This window comes from Petromyzon marinus, chromosome 48, assembly GCF_048934315.1.
Source record: "Petromyzon marinus isolate PM22_M1 ecotype Great Lakes invasive population chromosome 48, UKy_Petmar_22M1.pri1.0, whole genome shotgun sequence".
NCBI classification, from domain to species: Eukaryota; Metazoa; Chordata; class Hyperoartia; order Petromyzontiformes; family Petromyzontidae; genus Petromyzon; species Petromyzon marinus.
In genome coordinates this window covers 8,810,599-8,837,880 of record NC_133714.1, presented here as the reverse complement: position 1 = coordinate 8,837,880, position 27,282 = coordinate 8,810,599, and the positions used below count along the sequence as shown (strand labels likewise).

At 56.9% G+C, this 27,282-nt stretch overlaps 1 protein-coding gene across 1 annotated transcript in view; it reads left to right on the top strand.

Moving 5' to 3' along the window:
* LOC116952738 (stabilin-2-like) overlaps positions 1 to 27,282 on the top strand; it is a 132,289-nt gene that overhangs the window by 7,781 nt on the left and 97,226 nt on the right. Inside the window, exons 3-16 of the mRNA XM_076074418.1 lie at positions 35 to 144; positions 2,359 to 2,444; positions 4,120 to 4,189; positions 6,396 to 6,491; positions 10,137 to 10,256; positions 14,201 to 14,403; positions 14,857 to 14,990; positions 15,625 to 15,758; positions 17,915 to 17,997; positions 18,867 to 19,016; positions 19,790 to 19,936; positions 20,587 to 20,649; positions 21,575 to 21,691; positions 22,241 to 22,294. Coding sequence (XP_075930533.1) covers positions 35 to 144; positions 2,359 to 2,444; positions 4,120 to 4,189; positions 6,396 to 6,491; positions 10,137 to 10,256; positions 14,201 to 14,403; positions 14,857 to 14,990; positions 15,625 to 15,758; positions 17,915 to 17,997; positions 18,867 to 19,016; positions 19,790 to 19,936; positions 20,587 to 20,649; positions 21,575 to 21,691; positions 22,241 to 22,294 — 1,567 coding nt within the window. The remainder of the gene's footprint in view (positions 1 to 34; positions 145 to 2,358; positions 2,445 to 4,119; positions 4,190 to 6,395; positions 6,492 to 10,136; positions 10,257 to 14,200; positions 14,404 to 14,856; positions 14,991 to 15,624; positions 15,759 to 17,914; positions 17,998 to 18,866; positions 19,017 to 19,789; positions 19,937 to 20,586; positions 20,650 to 21,574; positions 21,692 to 22,240; positions 22,295 to 27,282) is intronic.

Below are 27,282 nucleotides of genomic sequence, written 5' to 3'. Positions count from 1 at the left end.
TTGTTGTGAATGATGGTGATGTTTGTGCGCGCAGCTACCAAATCAAGCCGTTCCGCACGCCACTGCCCGGCTGTCGCCAGACGTGCAGGAAGACGCTGATGGAGCAGAACTGCTGCCCTGGCTTCTGGGGACCCGACTGTCTGGGTAGGGGACCAGGGCAGACATCACCACCATCACCATCATCACCACCATCACCATCATCATCACCATCACCACCAACACCACCACCACCATCATCACCATCACCATCATCACCACTATCACCATCATTATCACCATCACCACCAACACCACCATCACCACCACCATCACCACCATCATCACCACCATCACCACCATCACCAACACCATCACCACTATCACAACCATCATCACCACCATCATCATCACCATCACCACCAACACCACCACTATCACCACCATCACCACCACCACCATCATCACCACTATCACCACCATCACCACCACCATCACCACCATCACCACCACCATCACCACCATCATCACCACCATCACCACCATCACCAACACCATCACCACAATCACCACCACCATCACCACCATCACCAACACTACCACCACTACCAACACCATCACCACCATCACCACCATCACCAACACCATCACCACCATCACCACCACTATCACCATCACCATCATCACCACCACCATTATCACCATCATCACCACCATCACCACCATCACCATCATCACCACCATCATCACCATCATCACCACCATCATCACCACCACCATTATCACCATCATCATCACCATCATCACCACCATCACCACCATCACCATCATCACCACCACCATCATCACCATCATCACCACCATCATCACCACCATCATCACTACCACCACCATCATCACCACCATCATCATCATCATCATCATCGTGACGAGGCGAGACACAATCATCATTGGCCATATTCGCCATCGTTATCGCTGTCATCGCAGTCACGTGGCTCGCTACCCGCGCGTGTGTCTCTACCCACACACCGTGTCTCCACCCACAGTGTCTCCACCCACAGTGTCTCCACCCACACTGTGTCTCTACCCACACTGTGTCTCTACCCACACTGTGTCTCTACCCACACTGTCTCTACCCGCGCGTGTGTCTCTACCCACACACTGTGTCTCTACCCACACACCGTGTCTCTACCCACAGGTCTCCACCCACAGTGTCACCACCCACAGTGTCTCCACCCACAGTGTCTCCATCCACAGTGTCTCTACCCACACTGTGTCTCCACCCACACTGTGTCTCTACCCACACTGTGTCTCTACCCACACTGTGTCTCTACCCACACACTGTGTCTCTACCCACAGTGTCTCCACCCACAGTGTCTCCACCCACAGTATCTCTACCCACACTGTGTCTCCACCCACACTGTGTCTCTATCCCACACTGTGTCTCCACCCACACTGTGTCTCTACCCACAGTGTCTCCACCCACAGTGTCACCACCCACAGTGTCTCCACCCACGCCGTGTGTCTCTACCCACACTGTGTCTCCACCCACACCGTGCGTGTTCACCCACACCAAGCGTCTCCACCTACACTGTGTCTCTACCCACACTGTGTGTCTCCACCCACACCGTGTGTCTCTACCCACACTGTCTGTCTCCACACTGTGTGTCTCCACCCACGCGTGCGTCTCCACCCACACTGTGTGTCTCCACCCACACCGTGTGTCTCTACCCACACCGTGCGTCTCTACCCACACCGTGCGTCTCTACCCACACCGTGCGTCTCCACCCACACCGTGCGTCTCCACCCACACCGTGTGTCTCTACCCACGCGTGTGTCTCTACCCTCACTGTCTGTCTCCACACTGTGTGTCTCCACCCACGCGTGCGTCTCCACCCACACTGTGTGTTTCCACCCACACCGTGTGTCTCTACCCACACCGTGCGTCTCCACCCACACCGTGCGTCTCCACCCACGCCGTGTGTCTCTACCCACACCGTGTGTCTCTACCCACACCGTGCGTCTCCACCCACGGCGTGCGTCTCTGTAGAGGAGCGGTGGCGCAGCAGTTAGCTCGCCGTGCTCCAACCCATGTCGGCTCACGATCACCAACACCGGCGGTGACGATTATCTGACCGGGTCCTGGGCCTCCCCTAGGTCGACTCGGCCTCAAATGAGTACGAGCTGATGCGGGCGTGCAGCAAACATCGCCGCTCGGGAGGCAAAATGCGTCCGGGCGTGGTTCCGGCCACACCGACACCACTCCCACCACCACCCACGTGTGCCGTGCCGGTAGCCTTCACAGGTGGTACGCGCTCACAGCGCTTGCCCCAACAGTCTGTTGAGGCTACACGGGGGACCTTTGTCTTTGTGTGCACACAGAGTGCCCAGGCGGAGCGGGGACGCCGTGCTCACGACACGGCCAATGCTTCGACGGAATACAGAACAACGGCACCTGTGAGTGTCAGGTGAGTGTGTCAGGTGAGTGTGTCAGGTGTCAGGTGAGTGTCAGTGTCAGGTGAGTGTGTCAGGTGAGTGTCAGGTGAGTGTCAGGTGAGTGTCAGTGTCAGGTGAGTGTGTCAGGTGAGTGTGTCAGGTGAGTGTGTCAGGTGAGTGTCAGTGTCAGTATCAGGTGAGTGTCAGTGTCAGGTGTCAGGTGAGTGTCAGGTGAGTGTCAGGTGAGTGTCAGTGTCAGGTGAGTGTCAGGTGAGTGTCAGTGTCAGGTGAGTGTGTCAGGTGAGTGTCAGGTGAGTGTCAGTGTCAGGTGAGTGTCAGGTGAGTGTCGGTGTCAGGTGAGTGTCAGTGTCAGGTGAGTGTCGGTGTCAGGTGAGTGTCAGTGTCAGGTGAGTGTCAGGTGAGTGTCAGTGTCAGGTGAGTGTTTGGTAATGATGGTTGTAGTGATGTTAATGGTGATGTTGGAGATGTAGTGGTGATGATGATTACGATAATAGCACTGATAGTAATTAATGATGATGTTGGTAATTGTTAAGCAAGTTAAATGACGCAATGATGTTGATGCTGGCGATGTTAATGATGGTGATAATGATGATGATTTTTGATTTAAAGCTTTCGTGACTGCAGTAATTCATATTCTTAGTTTTTTCGGTAAAGTCACGTTGAAGAGAAACAACAAAATAACAAAATAAATTTATGCAAACCGACACACCTGATGATGACCGTTTGAGTTATGGTCGAAACGTCGTGAGAATTTTTTATTGTTTTATATATATTTTGTTATTTTGTTGTTTCTCTTCAACGTGACTTTACCGAAAAAACTAAGAAAAATGATGATGATGTTGTTGGTGATATTATTATTGATAATTTTGATGATAATGATGTTAATGATCAAGGTAACGATGATGTCAATGAGGATGATGGTGGTGATGTGGACGACGATGGTGATGTGGACGACGGTGGTGATGTTGACGACGGTGGTGATGTTGACGATGGTGATGTTGACGATGGTGGTGATGTGGACGACGATGGTGATGTGGACGACGGTGGTGATGTTGACGACGGTGGTGATGTTGACGATGGTGATGTTGACGATGGTGGTGATGTTGACGATGGTGATGTTGACGATGGTGGTGATGTTGACGACGATGGTGATGTTGACGATAGTGGTGATGTTGACGACGGTGGGGATGTTGACGATGGTGGTGATGTTGACGATGGTGATGATGTTGACGGTGGTGATGTTGACGATGGTGGTGATGTTGAAGACGGTGGGGATGTTGACGACGGTGATGTTGACGGTGGTGATGTTGACGACGGTGGTGATGTTGACAGTGGTGATGTTGACAACGGTGGTGATGTTGACGGTGGTGATGTTGACGATGATGGTGATGTTGACGATGGTGGTGATGTTGAAGACGGTGGGGATGTTGACGACGGTGATGTTGACGGTGGTGATGTTGACGACGGTGGTGATGTTGACAGTGGTGATGTTGACAACGGTGGTGATGTTGACGATGGTGGTGGTGATATTAACGACGGTGATGTTGACGGTGGTGATGTTGACGACGGTGATGTTGACGGTGGTGATGTTGACGACGGTGGTGATGTTGACGACGGTGGTGATGTTGACGATGATGGTGATGTTGACGATGGTGGTGATGTTGACGACGGTGGTGATGATGGCAGCACGGATTCACCGGCACGGCCTGCGAGGACTGCGAGGATCCCCACGCCTTCTCACCAAACTGCAATCAGAGTGAGCTCAGACGCGCACTCCCCTAGATCAACTCGGCATGAAATAAGAGGCGCTACGGTGCCCGGATGTTAACTATCGAACCCAATACCTCCTGCAGGAGGTATTGGGTTCGATCTCGACCCTGACGCCTGCTGCTGCTGCTGTATATTTGGAGTTTGCGTGTCCCTGTCTATTTTTCTCTCCCCGTGGTCGCGTGGATTTTACTCGGGGCCCTCCAACGTCACCCGTTGGAGGGCCATCATCACCACCACGTGAATGTCCACGTGGTGGTGATGATGATGATGACGATGATGATGACGAGAATCCGCCACTTCGTTGAGCGGGTATCATTTGTGATGGCCAGGTCGCTTCTGAAATAAGTAATATTAAAAAAAAAACTTTTTTTTTAAAGCACGCTTTTATTAAATGTACCGTATTAGTGATGGAAGAACTCCACGACTACAGGAAGTGGCCCCGAAACTTGTCACAACGTAAGGGGACCTTGGCCAATTACAGCCAACGTAAGTTTAGCGTGGACAATTAGAGCCAAGCCGACACATAACATGTAAAAAAATATGTTGTTGTATTTTTAATAACATAAGTATACCAAGTTTGCAGTGGTGTAGCTACAACATGTGTAGTTACTACTACATGTGTAGTTACTACAACATGTGTAGTTACTACTACATGTGTAGTTACTACTACATGTGTAGTTACTACTACATATGTAGTTACTACAACATGTGTAGCTACTTCTTGTGGAGCTACTACTACACGTGTAGCTACTACATGTGTAGTTACTACTACATGTGTAGCTACTACATGTGTAGCTACTACTACATGTGTAGTTACTACATGTGTAGCTACTACATGTGTAGCTACTACATGTGTAGTTACTACTACATGTGTAGCTACTACATGTGTAGCTACTACATGTGTAGCTACTACTACACGTGTAGCTACTACATGTGTAGTTACTACTACACGTGTAGCTACTACATGTGTAGCTACTACATGTGTAGCTACTGCATGTGTAGTTACTACTACACGTGTAGCTACTACATGTGTAGTTACAACTACACGTGTAGCTACTACATGTGTAGCTACTACATGTGTAGTTACTACTACACGTGTAGCTACTACATGTGTAGTTACTACTACACGTGTAGCTACTACATGTGTAGTTACTACTACACGTGTAGCTACTACATGTGTAGTTACTACTACACGTGTAGCTACTACATGTGTAGTTACTACTACTTGTGTAGCTACTGCATGTGTAGCTACTACTTGTGTAGTTACTACTACATGTGTAGCTACTACATGTGTCGCTACTACTACTTGTGTAGCTACTACTACATGTGTCGCTACTACTACATGTGTCGCTACTACTACTTGTGTAGCTACTACTACATGTGTAGCTACTATTACTTGTGTAGCTACTACACGTGTACGTAGAAGAAGACCAACACGACCGCGCGCACCTTCTGCCTCGCCGAGCACGTGAAAGGTCGACGCCGTCTGCGACATGGGCCAGCCGCCTGCGTGCCAACACACGTGTCCAAAAACCGGGCACATTTCGAGAAGAAAAATGACTTCGTTGGGATCGACAGGGCAGCCGTCATCACCCCCCCTCTGCCCCCATTCGTCCCCCTACTGCGAACACTCGGCAGGACCCTCCTGGCAACAGAGTCGCGAGACTCCGTGAGGATTTCCTTGGCCGACCACAAGCAGGCCAAGAACGACGAGAGTCATCATCTATGGCTTTGGCCATGATGACGTCTGGATCTGTCCAGTGAATATGCCAACGTTGGGTCAACGTCGGACCAACGTTTGGCCAACGTTGGGTCAACGTCGGACCAACGTTTGGCCAACCTCGGATCAACGTTTGGCCAACGTCGGGCCAACGTCTAGGCCAACGTTTGGCCAACGTTTAGCCACCGTTTGGCCAACGTGGGGGCAACGTTTGGCCAACGTTGGACCGTGGTGTGGTCGCGGTTCGCACGCTGCCGACCCAATATTCACCGGCAAGGTCCCAGACGTCATCGTGGCCACCGGGGAGACAAAGGCGGCCGGACGTGCTGCTGGGCACCTCCCCCCGCCCCCCACCCCCCTGTGGACCGTGCCGGCCTTCGTAGGTGGCGCTGCTACTCGCAGACAGCACTTGCCCCCGCAGTCCGTTGAAGGCTACACGGGGGACCTTTGTCTGTGTGTGTGACTTGAGCAGCGTGCGTCTGTGTCTACGGGGACTGCGACCGTGGGGTGAACGGGACGGGCGCCTGCTCCTGCGCCTCCGGCTACGACGGGCAGGCCTGTGACCAACGTGAGCCCCCCACAACCACCCACCCACCACTACCCAACCACCCACCCACCACTACCCAACCACCCACCCATCACTACACCCCCACCCACCCACCACTACACCCCCCCAACCACCCACCCACCACCACTACCCCCCCACCCACCCACCACCACTACCCCCCCACCCACCCACCACCACTACCCCCCCACCCACCCACCACCACTACCCCCCACCCACCCACCACCACTACCCCCACCCACCCACCACCACTACCCCCCACCCACCCACCAACACTACCCCCACCCACCCACCACCACTACCCCCATCCACCCACCACCACTACCCCCCCACCCACCCACCACCACTACCCCCCCACCCACCCACCACCACTACCCCCCACCCACCCACCACCACTACCCCCACCCACCCACCACCACTACCCCCACCCACCCACCACCACTACCCCCCACCCACCCACCACCACTACCCCCCCAACCACCCACCCACCACCACTACCCCCCCACCCACCCACCACCACTACCCCCCCCCACCCACCACCACTACCCCCCACCCACCACCACTACCCCCTCCACCCACCACCACCCCCCCACCATCCCCCCCTCCACCATCTCTCTCTGTATCTCTGTCTGTGTATGTCTCTCTCTCTCTCTTTGTCTGCCTCTCTCTCGTTGTTTGTCTCTGTCTCTTTCTCTCTCTGTGTATCTCTGTCTCTCTCTGTCTTTCTGTGTGTGTGTGTGTCTAGCTCTGTGTGTGTGTGTCTGTCTCTCTGTCTGCCTCTCTCTCGCTGTCTGATTCTCTCTGTCTGTCTGCCTCTCTGTCTCTCTCTCTCTGTCTGTCTCTCTGTCTTTCTCTCTGTCTGTCTGTCTCTCTGTCTTTCTCTCTGTCTGTCTCTCTATCTCTCTGTCTGTCTCTCTATCTCTGTATCTCTGTCTGTCTCTCTATCTCTGTATCCCTGTCTGTCTCTCTGTCTTTCTCTCTCTCTGTCTGTCTGCCTCTCTGTCTGCCTCTCTCTCTCTGTCTCTCTCTCTGTATCTCTCTCTTTCTGTCTCTCTGTCTTTCTCTTTGTCTCTCTGTCTTTCTCTGTCTCTGTCTTTCTCTCTCTCGCTGTCTGACTCTCTCTGTCTGTCTGCCTCTCTGTCTGTCTGTCTCTCTCTCTCTGTCTCTATCTCTTTCTCTCTGTCTTTCTGTCTGTCTCTCTGTCTCTCTGTCTGTCTCTGTCTTTCTCTGTCTCTGTGTGTCTGTCTGTCTCTCTCTCTGTCTCTCTCTGTCTCTCTGTCTGTCTCTCTGTCTCTCTCTCTGTGTCTCTCTCTGTCTCTCTGTCTTTCTCTCTCTCTCTGCCTTTCTCTCTGTCTCTCTGTCTGTCTCTCTGTCTCTCTGTCTGTCTCTCTCTGTCTTTCTCTGTCTCTGTGTCTGTCTGTCTCTCTCTCTCTGTCTCTCTCTCTGTCTCTCTGTCTGTCTCTCTGTCTGCCTCTCTGTCTCTCTCTCTGTGTCTCTCTCTGTCTCTCTGTCTGTCTCTCTGTCTCTCTCTTTCTGTGTCTCCCTCTGTCTCTCTCTGTCTCTCTGTCTGTCTCTCTCTGTCTTTCTCTGTCTCTGTGTGGCCGCCACTCCGCCGTGCATCTGGGACCTCCGTCAGTCAAAGACGGCTTCAGCCGTGGCGCCTCCTGCCCAAGCTGCATTCACTGTCCTCAGCAGTCACTGTGATGGTGGCGATGATGATGGTGGTGATGGCGAAGATGATGATTGTGATAATGCTCATAATGATGATGGTGATGACGATGGCGATGATGGTGATAACGATAGCGATGATGGCGGTGATGTTGACGATGGTGGTGGTTATGTTGATGATGGTAGTAGTGATGATGGTGGTTATGATGATGATGATGGCGATGATGATGATGATGGCGAAAATGATGATGGTGGTGGTGGTAATGATGGTGATGATAATGATGATGGTGATGACGGCGATAATGATGATGGCAATGATGATGGCGATGGTGGTGGTGTTGACGATGGCGATATTGATGATGGTGGTAATGATGATGATGGTGGTAATGATGGTGGTAATGATGATGATGGTGGTAATGATGGATACGTTCCCCGATCCAAAATCACTTCCGACCTTCTTGCCGTCCTCCGCCGTACGTTGAACTTCTTTCGCACCGTACGTTAGCCAAGTGTGTTTGATCGGAGGTGCCGCGTGTTGGTTATTTCCCCCAATTTCTCTTGGCTTCGTCTCCGTTGTAGCTTCCTCTCTCCCGCACCTCCGACGAGCACAGTCGCATATTGCTTTGGAAGCTTTCGTGGCCGCAGGAATCCCACACTCTTTGATTCTTTCAGTGAAGCCACCGTGGGTAGAAAAATAAAATAAAGCACGACGTTTCGGGCGCAGCACAAGCGTCCGTCATCAGGTGGGAAAGCTTCGATTCCTGCTGCTGAGGCAGCCCGTTGGCCACGTACGGTGCGAAAGAAGTTCAACGCACACGCCGTGGGCGTTCGCCTCTCACGCCACCGCGCGCTGCCTTCACAACGCGAATTGGATATAGAACGCGATGATGGACGTGGCGGGGAGTCGGAACGAGCGTTCGTGGCGCAGGGCGCGTTGGGATGCTGCTGGATGCTTCGAGACGCTGCCCACGGGGCTTCGGTCTTTGTCCGGGCCTGCGTCACGCATACCGCGTGCTATCGCGGGCTGCGCTGTACCCAATGTCATTTGATGGTAAAGCGATGTTTCCAACACATTCTCCTGCGGAGGGAGCCGGTAGGGACGTTGGGTTGCTCGGTCAGTGGCCAGGGTCAACAACAACGGCGGCACCACGTGGTGTATTCCGCACAATGTGCCCGACTGTGAGGGCGGGCACAAGCCGGCGTGAGTAGGTTAAACGTTGAGTTTTATAAGGGCACCACGGGGTGACCAGCCCCTCCCCACCCAGCACCATTCCTCCCACCCCCCACCCAGCCCCACCCCTCCCACCCCCCACCCAGCCCCACCCCACCCTCCCCTCCCCACCCTCCCCACCCAGCCCCTCCCCACCCTCCCCACCCTCTCCTCCCCTCCCCACCCAGCCCCTCCCCACCCAGCCCCTCCCCACCCAGCCCCTCTCCACCCAGCCCCACCCATCCCACATTTGGATGCACGACGGACGGACGGACACAATAATCCCCTGTGGGCTGCTGGTGGTGTAGTAGTAATGACCAGGAGGTTCCTACACAGGACTAAGGCGGTGCCCTTCGCGAACGCGACTGCTACTGCCCACACCAACGTCGTTGCTTTGTTGTTTTGATTCGCTTCCGTGACTGTGGTGGCCCGCGTGGGCCGTGCGAGCGAGACGCTGAGGAGCTCAGTGGGCTTTGCCTCGTAGCACGGGGGATGGTTTCGTTGTTGTGTTTGTCGGTATTTTGGCTGACTTGTCTGGCTTTCTTGTACCGTGGAACGACTGTCGTGGCTTTTTGCATCGTTCGTTTTGTTGTTAGGGTTCTCACCCCGTGCACCCCGCCTGGACATCTGTGAGAAAGAGCTTCACAGCTCATCGGATTCCTCCTGCAGCGTGAAAACGAACGTTCCGACTCTTGACTTGAAACTTCTCTCTCGCGCCACTCCGCCCGAGTCCGTGACCGTGTCCCTCTCTGTCGTTGTGGCCGGGCCAGCGATTCCCGAGTGCCGCGTTCTGGGATGCCACAAGCTGGCCCGGTGCGTGCGGGCGCCGAGCGGGAAACTCGAGTGCAGCTGCCAGCAGGGATACCGGGGAAACGGCACCACGTGCCAGAGTGAGCACCGGCACGCGGCCTCGCTCAACCACCTGCACCACGTGACCTCGCTCACCCACCTGCACCACACGGCCTCGCTCACCCACCTCCACAACGTGGCCTCGCTCACCCACCTGCACCACGTGACCTCCCTCACCCACCTCCACCACGTGACCTCCGTCACCCACCTCCACCACGTGACCTCCCTCACCCACCTCCAACACGTGACCTCCATCACCCACCTCCACCACGTGACCTCCCTCACCCACCTGCACCACGTGACCTTCCTCACCCACCTGCACCACACGGCCTCCCTCACCCACCTCCACCACGTGACCTCCCTCACCCACCTCCACCACGTGACCTCCGTCACCCATCTCCACCACGTGACCTCCGTCACCCACCTCCACCACGTGACCTCCCTCACCCACCTCCAACACGTGACCTCCATCACCCACCTCCACCACGTGAACTCCCTCACCCACCTCCACCACGTGACCTCCCTCACCCACCTCCACCACGTGGCCTCCACCACGTGACCTCCCTCACCCACCTCGACCACGTGACCTCCGTCACCCATCTCCACCACGTGACCTCCGTCACCCACCTCCACAACGTGGCCTCGCTCACCCACCTGCACCACGTGACCTCCCTCACCCACCTCCACCAAGTGACCTCTGTCACCCACCTCTACCACGTGACCTCCGTCACCCACCTCCACCACGTGACCTCCGTCACCCACCTCCACCACGTGACCTCCCTCACCCACCTGCACCACGTGACCTTCCTCACCCACCTGCACCACACGGCCTCCCTCACCCACCTCCACCACGTGACCTCCCTCACCCACCTCCACCACGTGACCTCCATCACCCATCTCCACCACGTGACCTCCGTCACCCACCTCCACCACGTGACCTCTCTCACCCACCTCCAACACGTGACCTCCATCACCCACCTCCACCACGTGAACTCCCTCACCCACCTCCACCACGTGACCTCCCTCACCCACCTCCACCACGTGGCCTCCACCACGTGACCTCCCTCACCCACCTCGACCACGTGACCTCCGTCACCCATCTCCACCACGTGACCTCCGTCACCCACCTCCACCACGTGACCTCCCTCACCCACCTCCACCACGTGACCTCCGTCACCCACCTCCACCACCTGACCTCCCTCACCCACCTGCACCACGTGACCTTCCTCACCCACCTCCACCACGTGACCTCCCTCACCCACCTCCACCACGTGACCTCCGTCACCCATCTCCACCACGTGACCTCCGTCACCCACCTTCACCACGTGACCTCCCTCACCCACCTCCACCACGTGACCTCCGTCACCCACCTCTACCACGTGACCTCCATCACCCACCTCCACCACGTGACCTCCATCACCCACCTGCACCACGTGACCTCCATCACCCACCTGCACCACACGGCCTCCCTCACCCACCTCCACCACGGGACCTCCATCACCCACCTCCACCAAGCGACCTCCATCACACACCTCTACCACGTGACCTCCGTCACCCACCTCCACCACGTGACCTCCGTCACCCACCTCCACCACGTGACCTCCCTCACCCACCTGCACCACGTGACCTTCCTCACCCACCTGCACCACACGGCCTCCCTCACCCACCTCCACCACGTGACCTCCCTCACCCACCTCCACCACGTGACCTCCGTCACCCATCTCCACCACGTGACCTCCGTCACCCACCTCCACCACGTGACCTCTCTCACCCACCTCCAACACGTGACCTCCATCACCCACCTCCACCACGTGAACTCCCTCACCCACCTCCACCACGTGACCTCCCTCACCCACCTCCACCACGTGGCCTCCACCACGTGACCTCCCTCACCCACCTCGACCACGTGACCTCCATCACCCATCTCCACCACGTGACCTCCGTCACCCACCTCCACCACGTGACCTCCCTCACCCACCTCCACCACGTGACCTCCGTCACCCACCTCCACCACCTGACCTCCCTCACCCACCTGCACCACGTGACCTTCCTCACCCACCTCCACCACGTGACCTCCCTCACCCACCTCCACCACGTGACCTCCGTCACCCACCTCCACCACGTGACCTCCCTCACCCACCTGCACCACGTGACCTTCCTCACCCACCTGCACCACACGGCCTCCCTCACCCACCTCCACCACGTGACCTCCCTCACCCACCTCCACCACGTGACCTCCGTCACCCATCTCCACCACGTGACCTCCGTCACCCACCTCCACCACGTGACCTCTCTCACCCACCTCCAACACGTGACCTCCATCACCCACCTCCACCACGTGAACTCCCTCACCCACCTCCACCACGTGACCTCCCTCACCCACCTCCACCACGTGGCCTCCACCACGTGACCTCCCTCACCCACCTCGACCACGTGACCTCCATCACCCATCTCCACCACGTGACCTCCGTCACCCACCTCCACCACGTGACCTCCCTCACCCACCTCCACCACGTGACCTCCGTCACCCACCTCCACCACCTGACCTCCCTCACCCACCTGCACCACGTGACCTTCCTCACCCACCTCCACCACGTGACCTCCCTCACCCACCTCCACCACGTGACCTCCGTCACCCATCTCCACCACGTGACCTCCGTCACCCACCTTCACCACGTGACCTCCCTCACCCACCTCCACCACGTGACCTCCGTCACCCACCTCTACCACGTGACCTCCATCACCCACCTCCACCACGTGACCTCCATCACCCACCTGCACCACGTGACCTTCCTCACCCACCTGCACCACACGGCCTCCCTCACCCACCTCCACCACGTGACCTCCATCACCCACCTCCACCAAGCGACCTCCATCACACACCTCCACCACGTGACCTCCGTCACCCACCTCCACCACGTGACCCCCCATGACCCACCTCCACCACGTGACCTCCCTCACCCACCTCCACCACTCTGACTTCCCTCACCCACCTCCACCACGTGACCTCCATCACCCACCTCCACCACGTGACCTCCCTCACCCACCTGCACCATGTGACCTTCCTCACCCACCTCCACCACGTGACCTCCGTCACCCATCTCCACCACGTGACCTCCCTCACCCACCTGCACCATGTGACCTTCCTCACCCACCTCCACCACGTGACCTCCGTCACCCACCTCCACCACCTGACCTCCCTCACCCACCTGCACCACGTGACCTTCCTCACCCACCTCCACCACGTGACCTCCCTCACCCACCTCCACCACGTGACCTCCGTCACCCATCTCCACCACGTGACCTCCGTCACCCACCTTCACCACGTGACCTCCCTCACCCACCTCCACCACGTGACCTCCGTCACCCACCTCTACCACGTGACCTCCATCACCCACCTCCACCACGTGACCTCCATCACCCACCTGCACCACGTGACCTTCCTCACCCACCTGCACCACACGGCCTCCCTCACCCACCTCCACCACGTGACCTCCATCACCCACCTCCACCAAGCGACCTCCATCACACACCTCCACCACGTGACCTCCGTCACCCACCTCCACCACGTGACCCCCCATGACCCACCTCCACCACGTGACCTCCCTCACCCACCTCCACCACTCTGACTTCCCTCACCCACCTCCACCACGTGACCTCCATCACCCACCTCCACCACGTGACCTCCCTCACCCACCTGCACCATGTGACCTTCCTCACCCACCTCCACCACGTGACCTCCGTCACCCATCTCCACCACGTGACCTCCCTCACCCACCTGCACCATGTGACCTTCCTCACCCACCTCCACCACGTGACCTCCGTCACCCACCTCCACCACGTGACCTCCCTCACCCACCTCCACCACACGGCCTCCCTCACCCACCTCCACCACACGGCCTCCCTCACCCAGCGCCCCCTTACCCCCCCTCGTACCCCCCCGCAACCCCCCCTCCCCTCCCGCATCCCCTGCACCCCCCCACAGTCGTGAACCCCTGCATGGAGGGGGCCCCGCCGTGCGACCCCTACGCTCGCTGCAGTTTCACCGGTCCCGGCCGCCACACATGCCACTGCCTGCCGGGGTTCCGGGGCGACGGCCGCGTCTGCGTTCCCGTGGACCCCTGTGCCAGCGGCTACGGCGGCTGCGCCGACAACTCCACCGTGTGCGTCTACGACGGGCCCGGAAAGGTGAGGATGCTCCTCCTCGTCCTCCTCCTCCTCGTCGTCGTCGTCGGTAGCAGCGGCGGTCATAATCGTCAGTGGCGGTGGCTACGCTGCTGCCTGGATTCAGCAGATAGGCAGCAGATAGCCCTGCCCACTACTCGAGTAGCCCCGCCCACTACTCAGATAGCCCTGCCCACTACTCGAGTAGCCCCGCCCACTGCTTGGGTAGCCCCGCCCACTATTCGGGTAGTCCCGCCCACTGCTCGGGTAGCCCCCGCCCACTACTTAGGTAGCCCCACCCACTACTAAGCCCCACTTTGGTAGCTCCACCCACTGCTCAGGCAGTTCCATTCCTTACTCAGTAGCCCCTCCCTTTGCTCCCATGACACTAAGACGCTGCTACCGATGATGCCATTGAGCACCCCCCTCGCCTCCCCCCCCCCCCCCCTGTGCCACCCACGCCGTGCCCCCCCCCAGTCTCACTGCGAGTGCCGGGACGGCTTCGAGGGGTCTCGTGGGGCGAGCGTGTGCACCCTGGTGGACATGTGCGCCTCCGGCCTGGCGTGCCACACGCACGCCACCTGCATCACCGTGGGGCCGCGCCTAGCCGAGTGAGTGACCAGCGGACCTGCCTGCCCCCAGCCACGACCTCGCTCACCACCTGCGCCCTCTGGTTGTCGCTGGCCGGCCAAAAGCAGCGGCGGCTTTTGGCCGGCCGGCGAACAGAGGCGGCGGTCACCGCACCGGGCACTTTCAGATGAGCTTCTGCGGCCGTCTGGAACGCTCTTCCTTCCGATAGTAGGAATTCACACGGGGGCTTCGCACTTTTCCGTCATCATCTAGATTGACAAACTCACTTCTTTAGAACTGCTTTTTGTGCTTAGTTTGTTGTCCTTCCCCCGGTCTTCCGATTCGCACGGTTGGCTACGTACAGTGCGAAAAAAGTTCAACAAACACACATATACGTGGCCCGTGTGACCGTACCTGCAGCCTCTGGGTCCTCTTGAACTGCGACCTCTGGCTGTCGTAACCTGTGACCTTGCGTTAACTACCCATGACCTCTGGACACTTGTTTTGACCTGCGACCTCTCGTAGCCTTTCGCCTGTCACCACAAATTTCGGGCACGTGGCCGCACTATCCGTGACCCCGGGGTCGTGAACCTCGGCCGTACAGGACGCGTTACCCTCGAACGCGCTGCGACCCATGACCTCGCGTCCCATGGCGACCCCGCGACCCCGCGCCAGGTGCTCGTGCAAGGAGGGCTACGTGGGTGACGGCACGGTGTGCCACGGGCCCATCATGGAGCGCGTGAAGGAGATGAACGGCCTCGTGGGGTGGCGCTGGCAGGGCAGGCTCACGTCCTCGCTCACGCTCTTCGGTAATGTTGGGCCTGGGCGGCCCGCGAGTGGGGGGGGGGGGGGGGGTGGGAGGGGGCTTTCAGGAAAGGCAGGCTTTTTTTTCCCCCCCACCAACCACGGGACAGATTTATGATTCACGTCCCCACGTGCCACTGTGAGGCCCAAGACCTCTTGGGACCCCCGGGTGGCCCGCGATGGTGGCGCCTGGATTTTTTTCCTCCGGGTCCTCCGCTTTTTTTCCCCCCTCCGCGCTTCAGAATCGACGTCGTGCCATTCGGAGCATTTGCCCGCTGTGAATGTCCACGTGATGATGAGAGCCGCTAGGTCGAGCTACCATTTGTGATGGCCGGTTCGCTCCTGGTTAAAGATCTACGCGGCTCAATGGGGCCTTACCTGGTCAAATAAAAATAGTAAGTCGGTGGTGGGTGATCGAGTGGGGGGCGAGTGGGTCGCACGTTGAGACCAGGTGCCGGTGGATCTAGACGGTGCCTGATATGCACGCCCGGCACAGGGGGCCGGCGAGCGAAATAAATAAGACGAGGCATTGTTTGGGGGGGTGGGGGTGGAATTTGCGGTAACAACAACAACAGCAACAAAACGCCACAATATTTCAAGAGCCGCAGTGCACTGTGGGGGTGAATCGGAGAGACAGTGGTGGTCCTTAATAAATAATAAATGACGTCACGGAGCAGCTCTTTAAAGAGCCACCGCACGCGGCTCCCGGAGCCGCAGGTCACCGACCCCCTGTCCGTGGTGAACTGGACTCCCATTGCGAACTGGACCGCCGCGTTACCGCCCCTTGATGTCACCAGAGTGATGTTGGATTATTATGGACTCGCCTTTTGCCCGTCCAAGGACGGGTGCATTGCAGTCAAATCCGAAACTCGCAAGCGAAAAGCGGAGCGCGACGTGATAGTCATTGCATCCATTCGCGTGCGATTTGTCAGGCCGCGGTGACACAGACCTATATCGTTTTAAGGTTATAGTCCCTTGTTCATCACGACGTCCTTTTTACTTCGATGTCTCAACAGCGTTACGGAGATCACGTGATGACGTGAGGGTTCTGCCTTTGTAGTGAGGGTTGTGAGTTGACGCCGAGGAGGGGGGGGAGGAGGGGGGAGGAGGGGGGAGGAGGCGCCTCGCCCCCCCATGTGGAGTGACGTCAGCCGCTAATATTAATGGGGGGGTGTCCATTTGGAAGACGTCACCTGATCATGATTATTAATGAGGGGGGGGGGCATGTGGAGGATGTAACCTGTTCATGATAATTAATGAGGGGGGCTGGTCGACGTGAAGTGACGTCATGTGCGGGACACACAGACATTCTTGGCCCATTATCGTAGTAAATTACAGAGTGATGGTGTTTGTGCGATGAGTGATGGTGAATCGAATGGGTGTCAGTATGATGAGGACAATGTGTTGATGATGGTGGTGGTGGCAACGTTGACGTTGCTGTTGGGCGTTGTTGATGATATCGATGTTGTTGATGTTGATGATGTTGGCGATGGTGGTGGTGGTGGTGATGTTGGTGGTGGTGATGGTGGTGGTGGTGATGTTGGTGGTGGTGTTGGCGGTGGTGGTGGTGATGTTGGTGGTGGTGGTGATGTTGGTGGTGGTGGTGGTGATGTTGGTGGTGGTGTTGGTGATGTTGGCAGTGGTGGTGGTGATGTTGGTGGTGATGTTGGGGGTGGTAGTGATGTTGGTGGTGATGTTGGTGGTGGTGGTGGTGATGTTGGTGGTGGTGGTGGTGGTGATGTTGGTGGTGGTGATGGTGGTGGTGATGTTGGTGGTGGTGGTGGTGATGTTGGTGGTGGTGATGTTGGTGGTGGTGATGGTGATGTTGGTGGTGGTGTTGGTGGTGGTGTTGGTGGTGATGGTGGTAGTGGTGGTGATGTTGGTGGTGGTGGTGATGTTGGTGGTGGTGATGGTGGTGGTGGTGGTGATGTTGGTGGTGGTGGTGATGTTGGTGGTGGTGATGTTGGTGGTGGTGATGGTGATGTTGTTGGTGGTGGTGTTGGTGGTGGTGGTGATGTTGGTGGTGGTGATGTTGGTGGTGGTGGTGATGTTGGTGGTGATGTTGGTGGTGGTGATGTTGGTGGTGGTGATGGTGGTGGTGATGGTGGTGGTGGTGGTGATGTTGGTGGTGGTGGTGATGTTGGTGGTGGTGCGTGTGAAGGTTCGGTGTTCTCGTGGACGCTGAACTCCCTGGGCCCCTTCACGCTCTTCCTCCCCGTCGACTCGGCCTTCAAGAACATGAACGTGAGACGCACGGAGACACACTGAGACACAAAGACATCGATGCCCCCTTTAGTCTGTAACAGACTGTTGGGGCAAGTGCTGCTAGCAAGCACCTACTGAGGGCGGCACGGTACACGAGGGGGTGGGTGCCCAGCGCGACGCTCGGCCGCCTTTGTCTCCCCAGTGGCGATGTGCACCTGTGTGTGTGTGCACCTGTGTGTGTGTGTGCACCTGTGTGTGTGTGTGCACCTGTGTGTGTGTGTGTGCACCTGTGTGTGTATGTGTGCACCTGTGTGTGTGTGTGCACCTGTGTGTGTGTGCACCTGTGTGTGTGTGCACCTGTGTGTGTGTGTGTGCACCTGTGTGTGTGTGTGCACCTGTGTGTGTGTGCACCTGTGTGTGTGTGTGTGCACCTGTGTGTGTGTGTGCACCTGTGTGTGTGTGTGCACCTGTGTGTGTGTGTGCACCTGTGTGTGTGTGTGCACCTGTGTGTGTGTGTGTGTGCACCTGTGTGTGTGTGTGCACCTGTGTGTGTGTGTGTGTGCACCTGTGTGTGTGTGTGCACCTGTGTGTGTGTGCACCTGTGTGTGTGTGTGCACCTGTGTGTGTGTGTGTGCACCTGTGTGTGTGTGTGCACCTGTGTGTGTGTGCACCTGTGTGTGTGTGTGCACCTGTGTGTGTGTGTGCACCTGTGTGTGTGTGTGCACCTGTGTGTGTGTGTGTGTGCACCTGTGTGTGTGTGTGTGCACCTGTGTGTGTGTGCACCTGTGTGTGTGTGTGTGTGCACCTGTGTGTGTGTGTGCACCTGTGTGTGTGTGCACCTGTGTGTGTGTGTGCACCTGTGTGTGTGTGTGCACCTGTGTGTGTGCACCTGTGTGTGTGTGTGTCAGGTGAGCGGGTTGCTGGCCGACGCGCCGCGTGCGCTCCGTCTGTGCGGGGCCCACGTGGTGCCGGGCCGCTTGGCGCTGCAGGAACTCTCCTCGCTCCCCGCTCTCTTCTCCCTCACCGGCTCCCGCATCAGCCTCATCCCCAACACCAAGGTCTGCCGCTCCGCGCGTCACCCCGTGTGTCTCTACCCCTGTCTCCCCGTGTCTCTCACCGTGAGTCTCCCCATGTCTCCCCTTTAGTCTGCCTGCCTCCCCGTGTGTCTCTCCTCCTGTCTCCCCCTGAGTCTCCCTATGAGTCTCCCTCTGTCTCTCCGTGAGTCTCCCTGCCTCCCCGTGTGTCTCTCCTCCTGTCTCCCCCTGAGTCTCCCCCTGTCTCCCTATGAGTCTCCCTATGAGTCTCCCTCTGTCTCTCCGTGAGTCTCCCTGTCTCCCCGTGTGTCTCTCCTCCTGTCTCCCCCTGAGTCTCCCCCTGTCTCCCTATGAGTCTCCCTATGAGTCTCCCTCTGTCTCTCCGTGAGTCTCCCCCTGAGTCTCCTTCTCCTTCTGTCTCCCCCTGAATCTCCCTCCGTCTCCCCGTGTGTCTTTCCTCCTGTCTTCCCCTGAGTCTCCCCCTGTCTCCCTATGAGTCTCCCTGTCTCCCCGTGTGTCTCTCCCCCTGTCTCTCCGTGAGTCTCCCCCTGAGTCTCCTTCTTCTTCTATCTCCCCCTGAATCTCCCTCCGTCTCCCCGTGTGTCTCCCCCTGCCTCCCCGTGTGTCTCCACACGTCTTCCTCCGTCTCCCAGTGTCTCCGCGTCTCTCCCCGCGTCTCTCCCCGCGTCTCTGCGCGTCTCCCGGTGCGGTGTCCCTCTGCGTCGAGCGCCTCCTCACCCCCCACTTCTCTGATTTCCCCATCCCGGTTCCCACCCCCAATCCCCCCTCCCCTCCAGGACCCCTTCTCCCCGCGCCTCCTGGCGCAGGGCTCGACGCGCAAGGTGCGGATCGTCCAGGGCAACCTCACGGCCGCCAACGGCATCGTGCACCTGGTCGACTGGCTGCTGGGCGCGCCGGGCCCCAGCGTGCCCAGCAATCGCCAGGTGGGCCGGGGTCAGGTCGGGGCTTCGCAGGGGTCAAAGCCGCTCGCTAACCGGCTCAGGTCGGGTCACCGACCCGGCCCGGTGGCTCGCCGGCAGAGCGATGCGGCTCGGCCATCAAAAGGGTCACGGGTGTGAACCCCGCTAGGGGTCATGGACAGTCGTCCCTCCGTTGTACGAACGAGGTCGTGGGTTCGATCCACGCGCTGACGTCCGCTGTATATTTGGAGTTTGCGTGTCTCTCTCTCTCTCTGTCCCCATGGTGGTCGCGTCGATATTTCTCCAGGTCCTCCGGTGTCCCCATCCACATTTAGAATCAACGTTACGCGTTTAGCGTGTTTGGCCGCTAAACATTCCCACGTGATGATAACGCCAATTGGTTGAGCTGTCATTTGTGGCCAGGTCGCTTTATGAAAAAGAACTACGCACGGAGTGGTCAGGTGACTACATCACGTGGTGTACGGAGATGTCATGTGGTGTACGGAGAGGTCACGTGGTGTACGGAGAGGTCAGGTTACTATATCCCGTGGTGTATGGAGATGTCACGTGGTGTAGGGAGAGGTCAGGTGACTACATCACGTGGTGTACGGAGATGTCACGTGGTGTACGGAGAGGTCAGGTGACCCAGCTGACCCGTGACCTCTATTGTCCAGGCTCTCCTGTCCGAGATCATCGCCACCAACGCCATGTTCAGCCACTTCCGATCCCTGCTTGAGGTTAGTGGCGTCGTGATGTGGATGTGGATGATGACAGTGATGATGATGATGACAGTGATGATGATGATAGTGATGATGATGATAGTGATGATGATGATGACAGTGATGATGATAGTGATGATGATGACGACAATGATGATGATGACAGTGATGATGACGACAGTGATGATGATGACAGTGATGATCATGATGACAGTGATGATGACAGTGATGATGATGATGACAGTGATGATGATGACGACAATGATGATGATGATGACAGTGATGATGATGATGATGACGACAGTGATGATGATGACGACAATGATGATGACAGTGATGATGATGACGACAGTGATGATGATAACGACAATGATGATGATGACAGTGGTGGAATTGATGGTATTAATAGTAGCGATGGTGATGATGTTGGTGGTGGTATTAATATTATCAGCAGTAGTGATGACGATGATGATGATGTTGGCCGTAGTAGTGATGATGGCAGTAACAGTAGCGATGATGATGGTGATGATATTGATGATGATGATGGTGTTGGTGGTGGTATTAATATTATCAGCAGTAGCGATGTTGGCCGTCGTAGTGATGATGGCAGCAACAGTAGCGATGATGACGATGATGAGCGGGATAGTAGTGATGTTGGTAGCAGATCGTCACCATCATCATCATCGTGACGACGACGATGACGACGACGGTAGGAGCAGGAGTGTGAATTACGGTGGCACTCCACGTCACAGCAAGGCTCAGGGCCTGTGACGGGCTGCTGAGCCTGATGGTGGCACCACATTGTCGGGCGTGGTTGCTGGCCACCCACCCCCTCGTGTACCGTTCCGGCCTTCATAGGTGCTGCTCGCTAACAGCACTTGCCCCTACAGTCTGTTGAGGCTACACGGTGGGGGATCTTTGTCTGTGTGTGTGTGTGCGGTAGAACTCGGAGCAGCCCGGCCTACTGGATGCACAGGGCCCGTTCACAGCGTTCATCCCCACCAACACGGCCATCGACCGCATGCGTGACGGCAGGCTCTCCTACCTCTTCACTCCCGAGGTGAGCCGCTCGCCCACCTCGTCACTCGCCCACCTCGTCGCTCCCGAGGTGAGCCGCTCCATCACCCCGTCGCCACCCGTGGTGGTAAGGTGGTGGTGGTGGTGAGGAGGTGGTGGTGGTGAAGAGGTGGTGAGGAGGAGTTGGTGATGAGGAGGTGGTAAGGAGGAGGTGGTGGTTAGGAGGTGATCAGGAGGTGGTGGTGGTGAGGAAGTGGTGGTGAGGAGGTGGTGAGGGTGGCGGTGAGGAGGTGTAGTGGTGGTGGTGGTGAGGAGGTGGTGGTGAGGAGGTGGTGGTAAGGAGGAGGTGGTGGTGAGGAGGTGATCAGGAGGTGGTGGTGGTGGTGGTGAGGATGTGGTGGTGAGGAGGTGGTGAGGGTGGTGGTGAGGAGGTGGTGGTGGTGGTGAGGAGGAGGTGGTGATGAGGAGGTGTTGAGGAGGAGGTGGTGAGGAGGAGGTGGTGAGGTGGTGGTGAGGAGGTGATGAGGAGGAGGTGGTAGTGGTGGTGAGGAGGTGGTGAGGAGGTTGTGGGCTGTGTCGGTTTGTGGTGCAGGGTCGCCACAAGCTCAAAGAGTTGGTTCGACATCACATTGTGCAGGGCTCCGAGGTGAGTGTACCACACTCACCACACTCACCACACTCACCACACTCACTACCACCACACTCACCACACTCACCACACTCACCTCACTCACTACCACCACACTCACCACACTCACCACACTCACTACCACCACACTCACCACACTCACTACACTCACCACACTCAGTACCACCACACTCATCACACTCACCTCACTCACCACACTCACCACACTCACCACACTAACCTCACTCACCACACTCACCTCACTCACCACACTCACCTCACTCACCACACTCACCACACTCACCACACTCACCTCACTCACCACACTCACCACACTCACTACCGCCACACTCACCTCACTCACCTCACTCACCTCACTCATCACACTCACCACACTCACCACACTCACTACCACCACACTCACCACACTCACCACACTCAGTACCACCACACTCACCACACTCACCACACTCACCTCACTCACCACACTCACCACACTAACCACACTCACTACCACCACCACACTCACCACACTCACCACACTCACCTCACTCACCACACTCACTACCACCACCACACTCACCACACTCACCACACTCACCACACTCAGTACCACCACACTCACCACACTCACCACACTCACCACACTCACTACACTCAACACACTCACTACCACCACCACACTCACCACACTCACCTCACTCACTACCACCACTACACTCACACACTCACTACCACCACACTCACCTCACTCACCACACTCACCACACTCACCACACTCACTACCACCACACTCACCTCACTCACCACACTCACCACACTCACCACACTCACTACCACCACACTCACCTCACTCACCACACTCACCACACTCACCACACTCACACTCACCACACTCACCTCACTCACCACACTCACCACACTCACACTCACTACCCCCACTACACTCACCACACTCACCACACTCACCTCACTCACTACCACCACCACACTCACCACACTCACCACACTCACCTCACTCACCACATTCACCACACTCACCACACTCACCACACTCACCTCACTCACTACCCCCAGCACACTCACTACCACCACACTCACCACACTCACCACACTCACTACCACCACACTCACCACACTCACTACCACCACCACACTCACCACACTCACCATGCTCACCTCACTCACCTCACTCACACTCAACACACTCACTACCACCACACTCACCACACTCACCACACTCACTACCACCACACTCACCACACTCACCTCACTCACTACCACCACACTCACCACACTCACCACACTCACTACCACCACACTCACCACACTCACCACACTCACTACACTCACCACACTCAGTACCACCACACTGACCACACTCACCTCACTCACCACACTCACCACACTCACCACACTCACCTCACTCACCAAACTCACCACACTCACCACACTCACCACACTCACCACCACCACACTCACCTCACTCACCTCACTCATCACACTCACCACACTCACCACACTCACCTCACTCGCCACACTCACTACCACCACACTCACCACACTCACCACACTCAGTACCACCACACTTGCCACACTCACCACACTCACCACACTCACCTCACTCACCACACTCACCACACTCACCTCACTCACCACACTCACCACACTAACCACACTCACTACCACCACCACACTCACCACACTCACCACACTCACCTCACCACACTCACACTCACTACCACCACCACACTCACCACACTCACCACACTCAGTACCACCACACTCACCACACTCACCACACTCACCTCACTCACCACACTCACACTCACTACACTCAACACACTCACGACCACCACCACACTCACCACACTCACCTCACTCACTACCACCACTACACTCACCACACTCACTACCACCACACTCACCTCACTCACCACACGCACCACACTCACCACACTCACCACACTCACTACCACCACACTCACCTCACTCACCACACTCACCACACTCACCACACTCACCACACTCACACTCACCACACTCACCTCACTCACCACACTCACCACACTCACACTCACTACCCCCACTACACTCACCACACTCACCACACTCACCTCACTCACTACCACCACCACACTCACCACACTCACCACACTCACCTCACTCACCACACTCACCACACTCACCACACTCACCTCACTCACTACCCCCACCACACTCACTACCACCACACTCACCACACTCACCACACTCACTACCACCACACTCACCACACTCACTACCACCACCACACTCACCACACTCACCACACTCACCTCACTCACCTCACTCACACTCACCACACTCAACACACTCACCTCACTCACTACCACCACCACACTCACCACACTCACCACACTCACTACCACCACCACACTCACCACACTCACCTCACTCACCACACTCACTACCACCACACTCACCACACTCACTACCACCACCACACTCACCACACTCACTACCACCACACTCACCACACTCACTACACTCACCACACTCACCACACTCACTACCACCACCACACTCACCACACTCACCACACTCACTACCACCACACTCACCACACTCACTACCACCACCACACTCACTACCCCCATTACACTCACTACCACCACACTCACCACACTCACCACACTCACTACCACCACCACACTCACCACACTCACCACACTCACTACCCCCACTACACTCACCACACTCACCACACTCACTACCACCACCACCACACTCACTACCCCCACTACACTCACCACACTCACTACACTCACCACACTTACCTCACTCACCACACTCACTACACTCACCACACTCACTACCACCACCACACTCACCACACTCACTACACTCACCACACTCACTACCACCACCACACTCACTACACTCACCACACTCACTACCACCACCACACTCACTACACTCACCACACTCACTACACTCACCACACTCACTACCACCACCACACTCACTACACTCACCACACTCACTACACTCACCACACTCACTACACTCACTACCACCACCACACTCACCACACGCACCACACTCACCACACTCACCACACTCACTACCACCACACTCACCTCACTCACCACACTCACCACACTCACCACACTCACACTCACCACACTCACCTCACTCACCACACTCACCACACTCACACTCACTACCCCCACTACACTCACCACACTCACCACACTCACCTCACTCACTACCACCACCACACTCACCACACTCACCACACTCACCTCACTCACCACACTCACCACACTCACCACACTCACCTCACTCACTACCCCCACCACACTCACTACCACCACACTCACCACACTCACCACACTCACTACCACCACACTCACCACACTCACTACCACCACCACACTCACCACACTCACCACACTCACCTCACTCACACTCACCACACTCAACACACTCACCTCACTCACTACCACCACCACACTCACCACACTCACCACACTCACTACCACCACCACACTCACCACACTCACCTCACTCACCACACTCACTACCACCACACTCACCACACTCACTACCACCACCACACTCACCACACTCACTACCACCACACTCACCACACTCACTACACTCACCACACTCACCACACTCACTACCACCACCACACTCACCACACTCACCACACTCACTACCACCACACTCACCACACTCACTACCACCACCACACTCACTACCCCCATTACACTCACTACCACCACACTCACCACACTCACCACACTCACTACCACCACCACACTCACCACACTCACCACACTCACTACCCCCACTACACTCACCACACTCACCACACTCACTACCACCACCACCACACTCACTACCCCCACTACACTCACCACACTCACTACACTCACCACACTTACCTCACTCACCACACTCACTACACTCACCACACTCACTACCACCACCACACTCACCACACTCACTACACTCACCACACTCACTACCACCACCACACTCACTACACTCACCACACTCACTACCACCACCACACTCACTACACTCACCACACTCACTACACTCACCACACTCACTACCACCACCACACTCACTACACTCACCACACTCACTACACTCACCACACTCACTACACTCACTACCACCACCACACTCAACACACGCACCACACTCACCACACTCACCACACTCACTACCACCACACTCACCTCACTCACCACACTCACCACACTCACCACACTCACACTCACCACACTCACCTCACTCACCACACTCACCACACTCACACTCACTACCCCCACTACACTCACCACACTCACCACACTCACCTCACTCACTACCACCACCACACTCACCACACTCACCACACTCACCTCACTCACCACACTCACCACACTCACCACACTCACCTCACTCACTACCCCCACCACACTCACTACCACCACACTCACCACACTCACCACACTCACTACCACCACACTCACCACACTCACTACCACCACCACACTCACCACACTCACCACACTCACCTCACTCACCTCACTCACACTCACCACACTCAACACACTCACCTCACTCACTACCACCACCACACTCACCACACTCACCACACTCACTACCACCACCACACTCACCACACTCACCTCACTCACCACACTCACTACCACCACACTCACCACACTCACTACCACCACCACACTCACCACACTCACTACCACCACACTCACCACACTCACTACACTCACCACACTCACCACACTCACTACCACCACCACACTCACCACACTCACCACACTCACTACCACCACACTCACCACACTCACTACCACCACCACACTCACTACCCCCATTACACTCACTACCACCACACTCACCACACTCACCACACTCACTACCACCACCACACTCACCACACTCACCACACTCACTACCCCCACTACACTCACCACACTCACCACACTCACTACCACCTCCAC